Source organism: Papilio polytes, unplaced genomic scaffold (genome assembly GCF_000836215.1).
Source record: "Papilio polytes unplaced genomic scaffold, Ppol_1.0 DF822622.1, whole genome shotgun sequence".
NCBI lineage: Eukaryota > Metazoa > Arthropoda > Insecta > Lepidoptera > Papilionidae > Papilio > Papilio polytes.
The window spans coordinates 997,255-1,011,944 of NW_013526582.1; the positions used below are offsets into that span (position 1 = coordinate 997,255).

Consider the following 14,690-nt stretch of genomic DNA (forward strand, 5'->3'; position numbering starts at 1 on the left):
AAAGGGTTTGTGTCTGTACTATAGGATGCAATCAAAGGATATAACAGTACGTTTAATCTATGGTTATTTATTGCCAGATATAAACGTTATAATTTCATTTCCAGTCGAACATGAATCTACAAAATCACAGAGGAACACACACAGGTGAGAGACCATTCCAATGTTCACAATGTCCGGCAACTTTCAAACAGAAATATGTGAAAACCATGCATGAAAAAAAAAACAATATAATATAGTATGAAACGACAGACAAATGTTACTTCTTGTATTATTTGTAAGACTTTTTCAACAGTTTGTTTTTATGTTTTAAGTGTGTACAATAAATGTTTAAAACTTAAACTACGGTTTTCTTTAATTTTGTCTTACCTTTTGTTAAAAAAGAATTTGATCGAGTTAGTGTGGCAACTAGGGTCATAATGCAAATTATGAATTTTAGATATTTTTTATTACAGCTCAAATTTTTATTTATGAAAACGTTTTTAAAATTCTTACAGTTTTGGAGATAATCCAAATATTAGGAGGTCTAATATTTTACCTAAAGTCAACACTTTGTTTCCAATGCGCACTACTCTTTGATGTTGCACATCATACTTGATTGTCAAATTGACAAGACAGTAAATGTCAATCGCAACTTGTTTTCGTTTATATTTATCGTGAATACTTGTTTATTAATGCAAATATAATGGTTACTGATATTTTAAACTATTTAATAATGTTTTTCACGTTCTGATTATGATACAGAAACGAATTAGTTTATCAAAATGAGTATGAAGGTGGAAACAGTTAGTGTTTGCTATGGATGTTTAAGCGCAAATCGAAATGCAGTTCCTTTAGGTGAATTATCGGAATTATTTTGCATTTTAGTACCACAGGTAATTATGTTTTATTAATAACTACCTTTCGCCCACGACTCCGTCCACGTGGAATTAAAAAAAAAACCAAAAGTGATTAGCCTATGTTGTTGAGAATTAAACGATTTATTCCATGTTAGTTATCATTTTATTCATCTCTCTGACTTTTTAACAAAACATCACCATGGTAACCGCTTACATTTTTATATCCAAAGAGTATCAAAATTATAAAACATGTCACAAATTAAAAAGCTAATTATCAAAGAATGTTTATTGTTCTTCCAGACTATCCTCTACATCTATATAAAATTTCATCGAAATCCGTTCAGCCGTTTAGGCTACAAACTCTTACCAACATCCATCTAAACTTTCGCATTTATAATATTAGTATAATAGATGTATAAATTAACTAGAACTATTCACAAACCAGAGCTTGTATTTTAAATAGTTAAAAAGGGTATAAGCAAATTAAGTTAACTTTATTTTCAGACATTTATATATGAGAATGTACTTCTCTGTTGGGAGTGCAGAAGTATATTAAAGAAGACATGGAAATTCCAGCAAAGGATTCAACAAGCTCAGATATTAATGCAAACTCCTGAATTCCTACTTGTAAGTAAGATTCAAGTTAATTTCCAGCTTGTTAAGGTGTCAAAACCACTTTAAGTTATTGACTAGGGCTTTGCCAACAACACCCTATGAAGACTAGAACAGTCTACACCAGAGTTCCTCAAACTTTTTTGTGTCGTAGACCCCTTGAAATGTTTTTCCATGTTGGGTAGACCCCCTACTTACCTAATATTGATTGACTTTCTAACTGTAGTGAAGTTTAGTGTTAAAAACTTAAAATTAATACACATGTTAATTTATATCGATGGGTGAAAGGCTATTTATTTTAAGCGCCATTAGGTTAAATCTTCAGGAGAGCCATTTAAAGTTTAAAAAAAAACAGCGTAAACACTTGTTCTAAAAATAATTGGAATTAAAAGATTTTCAGACTGGTTTTAGATTAAAATTACTATAATTCTGCATATTTCAATGTTTATTAACGACACAGAAAAAATCACCTATTCTGGATATGTTACATGTAAGTCATTGTTACCTAAAATGGCGGTTGAAACATAGCCTTTCACGCATCAATATATTTAGAAATTGAATTTAAATTAAAACTACTTAAAATTAACAATATTATATATACTTTTTGATATTACAAGATAGTATGATGTAAGTAAATAAGTACTATCAGTGTATGTGTTGAGATCCACTATCATGGACCTTCATTTTCATTTCATGGACCCCTAATTTATTTTTCGCTGACATAGACTTGCAGGTTGTCATAGACCCCTAGGGTCACTACACACATATACACTTTGGGAATCACTGGTCTATACTAAAATATGTAAAACTAGACTCTGGTTAACACACAATATTAGTAGTGGTAGTTTACAGTGGTAGTGCCTGCTTTAACATCTTAGCATGAATGGGCTGGCTCGCCCGGAACAATACAACGACCTCACAGAAGACAGGCGAGAAATTCCGTGTTTAGGAAGCAATTCCGTGATTCGTCTGATGAGTGTGGTGCCATATGCCTAATTTAAGTCCCTTTACTATTATTTTCTTACAGAGGGAGGATGGGAATGGGAAGTGGATTTGACGGTAGAGGAGATGCATAGGAAGGGGAAGTATCCTCTTTATGTGCGTCTCCTCCTCCGTCAATGAAAGGTAGGCAACGCATCTGCAATTGCGGATGTTTATGGGCAGAGGTCGCTTTCCATTTCGGTGGATTCAGGTGTATGTTGCTCGTTTGCCACTTTATGTTATAAAAAATAGTAGACGTAGGGGCTACGGTTTACGTAGCTCCACAACAATAGGACATGGATCATTCCAGCCATTAAATGTACCTTTTTTTTTCAGGACTATTCAACGTCCAGTCTATCAACATTACAATTAAAAGTTATTGACAGTAATTATGATATTGTGTATAAAAATTACTCGGACAATGAGGATAAAGTCAAATTAGAAATTGAGGCAGAATTTAAAATAGATTCTGCTGTAGATAATGTACATTATAATGAAATTGAAATTGAATCTAAAGAAGTCATTGATACAGAAAATAATGATTTAAAAAACAAACAATTTGATGAATATTTCGATGTTTTGATATATGAGAAAATTAATAGCGATGATAAAATCCAAATCGATAACAAAGATATTGAAAATATAACTAAAATAAATAAAGGGAAAAGGAACATTGAAATTGGAATTACACCAGAAATTGAAAAATCATATTCAGATGATGAAAATCATGAAGATAGTGATAATGAAAGTATAGAAATTATTGAAAAAACTAAGAAAATAAGAAAGAAGCAAATTAAGTATACATCAGAAGAAAGGCCGAGTAGATTTAAGAAAATAGAACTTATAACTAAAAACACTTTAAACATGGAAAGGTTTTATGATACAAGTGTTGTTAATGAAAAAGTATTACAAGATATATTAGATAATGGAATGTCAATGAAATATAATGGAAAATATAAATTTAAATGTGGAATTTGTAATACACCATTTTATAAGAAAATTAATCTACAAAGACATACTATTTTAACACATCTTCCTGTACGTAAAATCTAATTTTTGTATAACTATATCTGATTATTCCGTTTCACTAAATTTACCTAACCAGTTAGGTAACAAACATTTTTTCCGTTTCCGTAACCTAGGGTGCGTATATTTTTCCATTTTCCGGGCCATCCATTACTATCTTACTAATATTATAAATGCAAACGTTTAGATAGATGGAAGTTTGTTAGAGTTTGTAGTCTAAACTGCTGAACGGATCTTGATGTAATTTCGTATAGATGTAGAGGATAGTCTGGAAGAACACATAGGCTACTCAATTTTTTATTCCACGCGGACATAGTTGCGGGCGAAACCTAGTTATTATTATAAAGTAAAGTATTACTTTTCCTTTAAATTTCAAATAATTGCTGTGTGGTGTCTGTCAGAGTGAAATTGGCAGTGGTTTCAGACAATGTATCGGCGGTTTGGTAACCGGACACTTGAATTTTTTCGTAAAAAAAAAATTAAATAATATAAAAAGGTATCGGCAAGATGAATTCCGGTACTTAAAACAAATCGCGACCAAACGTACAATGTCAATTAGATCGATATTAAATTGCGCTATCTATTTGGTATTGAAATCGATAACTGTTCGTTTTAATATGAGATTGAGAAATGAAACTAGCAAAGTGTACTCACCCTAGCAAAAAAATTGACTAGTTACGAAAAAGGAAAAAAAAACTTGTTACCTAACAGGTTAGGTAAACAAAACAAGCATCTATATCTGTACTGTCAGAGCTTCGCTGGTTCAAAAGTTTGAGCATTTGACTTGTAATCTATAAGGTCGGATCCAGGGGGTTGGTCATGAGGGTCTTAACCCCTAAACTGGTTGGTCAAAAGCATGACAAAATATCTTACTAATCTTACTAACTAATATTATAAATACGAAAGTTTAGATGGATGGATGGATGGATAGATGGATGTTTGTAGCCTAAACGGCTGAATAGATTTCGATGAAAATTAGTATGATGTAGATAATATGGAAGAATACATGGGCTACTCATTTTTTTTTAATTCGACGCGGACAAAGTCTCGGGCGAAAGTTAGTATTTACATATTTTGTCAATCTCGACTTGACCATGACTATGTGACACCCCCTGGCGGCAAAGCTGGATCTGGCCTTGGTAATCTACAGGTCTTGGGTTCGAATCCCGCAGTATCTGTTCTAAGATGTGTGAAGTCAACTCGAAGTGCAGTGTGACTATGTCCTAGTCATTTAGTTTAAGCTCAGTGAGGACATATAACTGGTGATATCTATACTAATATATATAGTGGTAGCGCTTTAACATCTTCGCACGAATAAGTCGACTCGCCCGGTATAATACCACGACTACAAAGAAGGTGTGAAGTGGGTGCAATTCCGCGTACAGTCAGGTAGTGATGCCGGAGGCTTAATTTAGGCCCCTTTAACTTTCCACCCTTTTCTTAAGAAGAAAGGATGGGAAGGAAAAGTGGATTTGACGGTGGAGGAGACGCATAGGAAGGGGAAATGTCCGCATCTGTAATTGCGGATGTCTATGGGTAGTCGCTACGTCCGGCGGATTCAGGCACATATACACGTAAACACATACTTTTAGTTATGATAGATGTCAGCAATAACAATCTACTTTTGAATAATTCATTTTTATAGATAACTAGCTAATTCGAAAATTCGATTTAATAGTTTACATGTGTCAAGTTATCAATTGCAAATGTCAAAATGACATGACATGATGTCAAACTATGGCCACCATGCTTCCTAAATGTTGGCAGCTTGTAGTTTATGGTCCCTTTCCGACATGAATGTTTTTGCCAATTTATTAACCCCCCTAAATTTAATAGCGTGAATATATAGCCTAAAGCGTGACTTAAGTGTAAGGGTTTTTATTAAAAAAAAGAGTTATTCGAAAATACGCTGTAATTGCTGACATCTTAGGCAACAAAGAAGTGTGTGTTTACGCTTTATTATAATAGTATAGAGTATAGATATAGATAGAACATATAATTTCCAATAAGTTATATAAATTTGCAGGCAAAAGGGCCATATAAATGTTGCGAATGTGTTTATGAAACTCAATATATATCGGAATTGCATGAACATTGGCGGAAACATAGGGTATATAAATGTCGTCTATGCCCGAACTCATTTGTGACTGTAACTCAAATGATACGGCATTTACAACAGACGCATAAACATATTTATCAATGTCTGGAGTGTAGGAAAGAGTTTTAGTAAGTATAAAAAAATATAATAAAAAAAAACACAACTGATTGTACATCTAATCTATACATATAAATTGGAGTGTCTGTTTGCAATATTAAAAGAAAAATTGCAGCTTTCGACAAGATTTCGACAAAATCGCATTTAAAAAATTTTTGTCTGTCTGTCTGTCCGCAAGTCTTTGTTCCGGGTAATCTCCGAAACAGCTGGACCGATTACGACTGGATCACTGAAGGATATCTGACTTAGACGGGCATACCATAGGCTACTTTTTATCCCGGAAATAGCTATGGTTCCCGCGGGATACACTGATTTCGTCATTCCACGCGGGCGAAATCGCGAGCAAAAGCTAGTTAATATTATAAATGCGAAAGTTTAGACGTATGTTTGTTAACGTTTGTATCCCAAACTGGATGAAATCTGTCATAGATGTAGAGGATAGTCTGCAAACTCATATAGAATACTAGACTTTAAAAAAAAAAACAAAAATAAATACCCTATACGTTCTTCCAGAATGTCCACTACATCTGTACCAAGTTTCATAGAAATCCGTTCAGCAGTTTAGTCTACAAAATAACAAACATCCATCGAAACTTTCGCATTTATAATACTAGCTGTTGCCCGCGACTTCGTCCGCGTGTTATAAGAAAACATACGAACTATATAAATAACAAAAAGCTACGTATCCCGAGAACCGGACATTTCTCGGGGAAGAACCTTGTCCCATATATACTCCAGACTTTGTTTTATATCTGTGCCAAATTTCGTTGAGATCCATTCAGCAGTTTAGGCTACAAACTAACAAACATCCATCTATATTTTAACATTTATAATATTAGTATGATTTTCTAATTACTTGTATAATAATGATAACAGTTTTACAGCACGTATCGGGATATATTTCTTCATTACAAAGAAGCACATAACCAAAGGACATGTGATCATTGCGGGAAGGCGTTCAGAAGGAAGAAACTTCTAGAACAACATATGATGTATGTATTTATCCTTAAGATTTATGCTATCGCGGACTTTTCTGTAGAACTTTTTGAAATCGACAATTCTTTCATACATAATTTTTGTATATTCTACGTAAGCCGAGAAAAATTAAAGTTTAGTGAATTTTTAACGCCGGCGTCCAGAAACACGCTGTTTATCAATAGTTCCTAAACGTTAGTAGTAATAAAATATAGCTATACTTATATTAAAAAGAGGAAAGATTTGTATTTTTGTATGTATCGAAATAACTCAAAAACTATTGGGCTTATTTTAAACATTCTTTCACTGGTAGAATGGTAATTTATCTGTGAGTAACATAGGGTTTTATTAAATTTACGCGACCGAAGTCGCGTGCAACAGCAAGTTTTATATATCTCACTATTTATAAATGCGAAAGTTTTGATACATTGATGTTTTTTTACTAAAACTGCTGAAGGAATCTCGATGAAATTTGTCATAGATGTAAAGTGTAGTCTGAAAGAACAGATACACAATTTACTATGTTTAATTCTGTGCACACGGACACGTGAGCAAAGCAGGATTTATTATTTAGTATTTTTCGCCCGCGACTCTAAACATTTGAAATCTTACTAATATTATAAATGCGAAAGTTTAGATGGATGTTTGTTAGTTTGTAGACTAAACTGCTGAACGGATTTTGATGAAATTTGGCATAGATGTAGTGGATAGTCTGGAAGAACACATAGGTTACTTGATTTTACCTTGTGGACGGAGTCACGGGCGAAAGCTAGTAGTATAAATATTTTTTTTCAGATATCAACATTTACCGAGGAAATGTGATCATTGTGGTGAGATTTGTAAATCAGCTCATGGGTTGGGAGTTCACAAACGTATCTGTCGTCCTGAGAAACATTTCAAAGTTATAGTACCGGAATTATCATACTGTGTGGAATGCGACAAACAATACGATAGTATAGAAAAATATCAGAACCATCTCAGATCTGCAGTACTACATAACCCACCTGAACCAGTCAAGTATGTATCTATACTATTATAATAAAGCGTAAACACACACTTCTTTGTTGCCTAACATGTCAGCAATTACACCATATTTTTAAATAAAAAGCCCTACACTTTAACGCTTTAGGCTATATATTTACACGGCATTAAATTTAGGGAGTAAATATTTTGGATAAAAACCCTAATATGAGAAAGGGACCATAAACTACAAGCTGCCAACATCAAGGAAACAAGGTTGCCATGGTTTGACATCATGTCATGTCATTTTGACATTTGCAATTGATAATTTGACACATGAAAATAATAAAATAAAATTTTCATAATTCTATCCGAATAAAGTCGCACGGTAACAGCTAGTTGTTGATAACCTCAGTATGAGTTCTGTCAGTTTACAAAAGCATCTCTCATAAAAAAATAGACAAGTCCTTTATCGATGAAAGAAAAGTCTAACAAGTCGTAAAGGCATTCTAATTTCTTGGTTTCCAAACTTTTAGTGAATTCTTTGTAAAATTGTCGAATTTATTTCAGAGTCCCCTGTCCGGAATGCGGGAAAATTTTTAGTAGAAAATTGTATATGAACAATCACTACAAATTGTTCCATATGAAGAAATCTAAACATTATTGTGAAATTTGTAACAAGGTAAGAAAACATAAAAATAACATTAAACACATTTTCTCTAATTTTAATTTGAGGTCTCCGTCCATTCCTTTATCTAACAAAAAGGATTTAAATTTAACTGAGGTGGGTTTTTCCTAGTTCTGGGCCTACAAAGATCTTATGTCAGTTTTTGACAGGGGCTCCTGATAATTTTTAGAGTTACCAGTTAGCAATAAATTCCCAACTTATTTGAAATTCTCTCATTTGAAAAAAAAACAAAAATATATGCTTATGATTTGCAACTTATGACTGGTCATAACTCTGAAGTTAAAATTTAAATTAATACATCAAAATAGTAAACTTCATGCTTTTTTGTACATAATTAACAATAAAGAGTAATCGTAAAGAATTATTGAAATCGGCCCAATAGATATTGAGTTATTTCAATACATACAAAAATACAAATGTTTTCTTATTGTTAACATCATTCTCATGGCTTTATCAGCTACTATTTTTTATGAAATTACTTAAATAAAAATGTCTATTCTATGCAGATACTATATTGATCAAAATATGACGTTTTCATTGACATTTTTGGTTTACTATATTGACAACTGACAAGGTCCTTGTAAGTGTATAGGAGATATATGACCACGAAAAATCTAACATCACTTATTTTCAGTATTTTATATCGGCATTTTCGTTACGTAACCATAGAAAAGGAGTCCATGAGAAGAAATATCCGCCCAAAGACAAGATATGTGATGTCTGTGGAAGAGGTTTTAGGGTAAGTTTTAGTGTTATTTACTTTTAAAAACACTCACGGTTTTATTTACCACTGGCAACTAATAGTTAAACTGATATAGTAACTATAAAAATAAAAACTATAAACAGGGCTAACAATCGAGTGGTACTTAATATATTATTGAAAAATTCAAAATTTTAATAATCTTTTCAGGCAAATAGGATTCTTATTCACCACAAACGTACTCACACTGGAGAGAAACCTCACCAATGTGCGTATTGCCCATCGGCGTTCGCACAAATTACTGCCAAAAAGACACACGAAAGAACACAACATAATGTCATTTGAAATAAATATAAAATTATCTGAAAACTGGCTAAAATACAAGGATTATACAGTTGTCGATTTAGTGAAATCACATTTTGACCAATGAGGGAGCAGCAAGTGTACTGGGAATGTCGACATTTTTCTAATTTAGAAAAGATAGTTGGAGAGAATTGCGATAGAAGTTGGGAATTTTTTACTTACTGGTAACACTAGAGGTGTCCTGTCAATGTCAAAAAACTGTCATAAGACCCTTATATGTCTATAATCATACATTTACGCGAATTTAACTGTTTGTGGGAATATTAAGAATTCATTTTTGACTTTATGCTGTTTCTAGCAAAAACTAGATATAGTCAGTAGTTACCTATAGTTTTATTTATCAGTATATTTAATAAAATAAAGCAAATAAAACTTAAATAATTGTTTTATTTCATATAATTATCATACATTATTCAGCCTTATCATATATTTTGTAGTTATTTTTTAAAAATCATATATTTCATTATATTTATGTGCAAACATTTTATTACAAATCTATTTAAAAAACATTACTGTTATTACCTTTGCCTATCTTTAATAGACAGAGGAGAGGAACACAGAAACAGGATATTTCCCCTTCCAATCTGTTTCCTCTGTCAATTAAAGATAGATCTGCAATTGTGGAACTATGGGCAGCAGTTGCTTAGTAATTTCAGCTAATTCAGGTGGCTGTTTACACTTTTGTCACCTTTTATAGTAAAAATAATAATTTTTTCAGTGAATTACATAGTTTTTTAACAATTTCAACTGTGAAAAAGCGAGGTTAAGTCAGCAACAGAGCTCTGCAATTTAATATCATTGCATTATCATTAAAATTTAATCTCGTGATATTTTAATGAATAAACTTTAATCTTGAATTTCATCTCATGAGATTAATGTTTGAATTGTATGAAAACTTAAGTCCTGCATTAGTCTGTACTTAGACCAACACATTATTATTACAGTTCACTTGAGCCCTTTAATCAAGTTCAAAGTCATTTTTGTACTGAAGCTATTAAGTTTTTTTGTCATTCTCTGTTTACATATTTTCTGACAGAACTGCCCGGTATCTTACCAGGCTAGACATATTTGACCATAAACTGCTCATTTAAAAGTTAGTATAGGCCATTTAAATATACGTGTCTACTACATATAACCAATAAGGCAAGAGCTGACAAGATATTTGAAAACTCTTATACCAAAAATTTAATTTGATATCTGACTGTAAAAATATTTTTGTAGAGAAGTTTCACTGGCAACTGTACTTAATATAGACTTATCCAATTTAAAGCTAATTTCTTTACGAAATTTTAAAATATGTTGGTATCACTGAACTGTGTCTTTCCACTGTGTCGACACTTGTATATTGTATAATAGGCCGAGTAACTTGGATTATTCCCAACCGTCACCCTGCTCTGTTGCCAAATGTGAACAGCTGAGAATTAGAAGTTCTATATGTCCTACCTTTTGATACGAGGGGACAATTGTAATTTAATTTCATAACAGTTTTGTCACCTTATTGGTGATGAAACTAAATGGTGGGACGATGAAACTTTTTATTCTTACGTGGGGATAGAGTGGGGTGACGGTTGGTAATACTCTAGTTACTTAGCTAAAATTGAAATCCTGTAGATAACACCAATTTGAACTGTTTCAGAGCTGATTTAGATATACATTTTATACACTTTTACTTCTTTGACAAAACATAGCCTATAATGTGTAATACAAGTGTCAATACAGTGACTGTAATATTTTATTCTACATTTTCTTCTAAATTTGTGTGAATGTGGATGACAAAGGAAGAGGAAGACCGAAGAAAGTATGGATGGATTGTGTGAAGGAAGATATGCTTAAGAAAGGAGTGGATTCAGATATGACGGCTGATAGAGATGTATGGAAGAGCAGCACATACTGTGCCGACCCTCCATAAGGGATAAGGGCAAGTGGATGATGATGATTTTCTTCTAAATTTCACATTCAACCCTTAAAATGTAAAATATTGTTTCATAATTTGTGATTGTATATTTTTAACTGAATAGAAATCAGAAATTATCTGAACAATAACCTTTACAAGGCTCTTAACGGATTTTTTATAAACAGACATGTTTGTATCAATTTAAACACTGAAAAAGAAGTCGACAATAAATGACATCAGCCAGTGAGTGTCAGTGGCTCAGTGGTTTAAGCACTTGACTTGTTACCTACAGATCTTGGGTGCGAATCCCGCTGTACCAATGTGATTTTCAATTTTTCGAATTTTCATATGTACATAATTTACCCGACATTTTTACGGTGAAGGAAAACATGGTGATGCAGCACATATCGGCGAAGAAATTCAAAGATATGTGTGAAGTCAACCAACCCGCAGTGCAGCATGGTTGACTATGGCCTAGTCACCCTTACTTAGGGTAGGTTCCGAGCACTCGGTGGGGACGTATAGTGAGCTGGTGATGATGATGATGAGTGACGTGTATACAATTTCTCATTTCCCTAGAATAAAACTACAAGGAACTTTACCTTTTTAAATGTGGAATAATACTATTTTAATAATGTTTAACCATGAAATACAACTGCATTGACACTTGTATTATAGCAAGTGTATACAATATGTATACAAGTGTCATTATAGTGACATTCTAGTCAATAATCGTCATTGACTCAGATGTAAAGATGCCAAAATCACTGAATGTTAAGAAACAATGTCTGGTTTACATTTTTCTGATCTCTGAGCTAACACGTTGAAAAAACATTGGATTTCTCGCTGATATGTTTAAAATGCAACCAATTATTGTTTAAAGTGCAACAAATTGAATTAAGAATAAAAATTAATGGATTACTGGCTGACTAGGAATATAAAAACCTCACTGTTAAGAAAAATATGTAACTAATTTCTTCAATACATTAAAAGTAATGTTTTAAAAATACAATGCACCTCCAAGACTTACTTTCTTGGTTATACAACTTCTGCATAAGCGCTTTGACTAAACTATCACATAACTTTAGCTGTGCTTTGATTGCTGAGTTTATATGGTGTGCACACTACTCGATTTTTAGTTGTGCAACTAAAAACTTAACAGTGGTAGTGCCCGCTTTAACATCTTAGCACAAATGGGCCGGCTCGCCCGGTATAATACCATGACCACACAGAAGACAGACATGAAATGGAAGCAATTCCGTGTTTCGTCTGATGAGTCTGGTGCCAGAGGCCTAATTTAAGTCCATTTCTCTTTACCACCCTTCTCTTATGAGAGGATGGGATGGGGAAGTAGATTTGACGGTAGAGGAGATGCATAGGAAGGGGAAATATCCTCTTTATGTGCCTCTCCTCCTCTGTCGGATAAGGGTAGGCAACGCATCTACATTTGCGGATGTCTATGGGTAACGGTTGCTTTGCCATTTTAGCGGATTCAGGTGGCTGCTTGCTCATATGCCATCTTTTGTTATATAAAAAAAAAACAGTTGTGTGATTTTTTAGTCAAAGGGTGCCCACTCTTATACTTTACTATTTGCATGCAAAGTTTATTTACATAATAAGAAAATAAATCATTACCTGTAAACTATATAAATTTCTTATTTACACATTTCACACAACATTCACGTCTAATAGTTTTGTACCACTATCACTTTGTTTAGCGAACTTCATATATTCTTAAAACATTATTTATATAGCTTACCAACAAAGTTTAGCTATATTGTTAATAGAACAAACAAGAATGTGACAAAATAAAGATAAGAATTCAACAAACCAGTTGAATCAATTGACCACCCCTTAATATTTCAACCATTGTGAGTTGTTTGGGATTCTCTGCAACTCCTTGTCTAGGTCATGGGCAGACTCTAGCCTACCCTGAAGAGTTTTAACCCTTTGATGTTGTTGGTGATCACCATTATTGGTTTCAACCTTCGATTGTTTTACATTACTTTCAATATTAAGTAAGATATAACTCTGGTTGTCCATTTTCATCACCAGTTTTCAAGCCTTTGCATTTTATGATTAATTTGTTGACAAAATAAGATCTAGTCAATTTGATTCCTACAGGGTTTCGTTTCGTTCATTTCTCCCTACAATGTAGGGCCTATGTTTAGTCAATTTTACAATATTGTTTATTCCATCTGGTGTACCAACATAGTTAATATGACACTGGTGGTACTTGAGGCAACATATTATTATACATATACTGGTTTTCAACTGGTTTTACTTGCTGCATAGGCGGATGTATCACATTTGGTAACTGTTGCATTGGTAATACATTTTGTTCCGGAGGTTTCTTGTTTTTCTTTTCGCATTTCTTAAATTTAATACCCAGTTTGTTCAATAATATCAATCTAAGAGATTCCTTACCTCCTCTGTAATTTAATTCATGTTTCGCAGCAGCCAATATCTTACCTAATGTAGGTACTTCCTTTCTACTGCTGTAACTATTTACGATGCCTCTTAAAGCGCATAATTGGAAATAATCTAACTGTACTTTGGTTTTCCTTACTCTTTTCTTTTTAGGTCCCGTCATTTTAGTGTGTGTCGCCTCTGCGCGCAAACCGTCCCTTTTTATTCTTTTTATTGTGCTCTCTGATAAGCCAGTAGCAGCGCAGGCCCGTTTAACAACATTATCTACAGGATATGCATAACCTCTATTTTGTTTCTCACTTTCAAAGAACTTTATTACTTTATAAATTATTTCTCTCGCTTGTCCATCTATTGCTTCCTTTTTCTTCTTTTCTAACTTAGGCTTTAGGTCATCGGTGACTGTTGGTGCTTCAGGAATCGGTTGTTGATGGTTTATTTGGTTGTTAGGCGGTTGTTGATGGTTTTGTTGTTGGAGGTTTTGTTGTGGTGGTTGCTGGTGGTTCTGTTGCTGATGGTTCTGTTGCTGCTGCGGTTGTTGTTGGGGAATTACCATTGAATTCATATGTGTATTTAATATCGGTACATCATGCTGATTCAGTATTGGAACTTCGTGCATATTATGGTTTTCCATGGTTTAGTTTATTATTAGTTTGATTAGAACAAAGGAACACTTTTATATTACAATGTAACACTATACTTCCACATTGTGCGTATCCATCTCACAGAGTTTATGTTTATTTGAATACAATAATTGCTTATGCTTAGCAAGAAAAGTAGCCGCCATTTGTACACATAACATACAAAGACGGAAGGAATAATGTTGCCCGGTTCGGCAAGGCTCGTATCGTAAACGCAGATCACAGCGTCGGTTTTTTTTATTTATTTAATCATTTCTATTTACAAATAAAGCGAATACGGTAATACCCTGAACCATAACAAAAACCTGAAAACTTATCTATTGTACAAACGTTTGTTCAGAAATCTTTCCATTTCATTTTATTAAAATATGT

At 33.2% G+C, this 14,690-nt stretch overlaps 3 protein-coding genes across 3 annotated transcripts; 2 read left to right on the forward strand and 1 right to left on the reverse strand.

The window, feature by feature from the left end:
• Positions 1 to 551: 551 nt before the first annotated feature.
• LOC106105850 lies at positions 552 to 3,267 on the forward strand. The gene is made up of 4 exons (XM_013286306.1): positions 552 to 872; positions 1,341 to 1,463; positions 2,766 to 3,177; positions 3,254 to 3,267. Exons 1-4 carry the CDS (start codon positions 762 to 764, stop codon positions 3,265 to 3,267), a joined length of 660 nt encoding a protein of 219 aa, XP_013141760.1. The 5' UTR covers positions 552 to 761.
• Positions 2,936 to 9,739, forward strand: LOC106105877 (zinc finger protein 254-like). The gene is made up of 7 exons (XM_013286333.1): positions 2,936 to 3,467; positions 5,482 to 5,681; positions 6,555 to 6,662; positions 7,441 to 7,662; positions 8,176 to 8,287; positions 8,928 to 9,032; positions 9,204 to 9,739. Exons 1-7 carry the CDS (start codon positions 3,294 to 3,296, stop codon positions 9,336 to 9,338), a joined length of 1,056 nt encoding a protein of 351 aa, XP_013141787.1. The 5' UTR covers positions 2,936 to 3,293; the 3' UTR covers positions 9,339 to 9,739.
• Positions 9,740 to 12,979: 3,240 nt separating this feature from the next.
• Positions 12,980 to 14,499, reverse strand: LOC106105880. The gene has a single exon (XM_013286338.1). It carries the CDS (start codon positions 14,309 to 14,311, stop codon positions 13,466 to 13,468), a length of 846 nt encoding a protein of 281 aa, XP_013141792.1. The 5' UTR covers positions 14,312 to 14,499; the 3' UTR covers positions 12,980 to 13,465.
• Between the last annotated feature and the right edge of the window lie 191 nt (positions 14,500 to 14,690).

Bases quoted from the DNA above. Each gene is read 5' to 3' on its own strand.
- LOC106105850 (XM_013286306.1), top strand. From the start codon at position 762: ATGAGTATGAAGGTGGAAACAGTTAGTGTTTGCTATGGATGTTTAAGC. The intron at 873-1,340 runs GTAATTATGTTT...CTTTATTTTCAG, and splicing joins TTTGCATTTTAGTACCACAG to ACATTTATATATGAGAATGT. The intron at 1,464-2,765 runs GTAAGTAAGATT...TTTTTTTTTCAG, and splicing joins AAACTCCTGAATTCCTACTT to GACTATTCAACGTCCAGTCT.
- LOC106105877 (XM_013286333.1), top strand. From the start codon at position 3,294: ATGGAAAGGTTTTATGATACAAGTGTTGTTAATGAAAAAGTATTACAA. The intron at 6,663-7,440 runs GTATGTATTTAT...ATTTTTTTTCAG, and splicing joins CTTCTAGAACAACATATGAT to ATATCAACATTTACCGAGGA. The intron at 8,288-8,927 runs GTAAGAAAACAT...ACTTATTTTCAG, and splicing joins ATTGTGAAATTTGTAACAAG to TATTTTATATCGGCATTTTC.
- LOC106105880 (XM_013286338.1), bottom strand. From the start codon at position 14,311: ATGGAAAACCATAATATGCACGAAGTTCCAATACTGAATCAGCATGAT.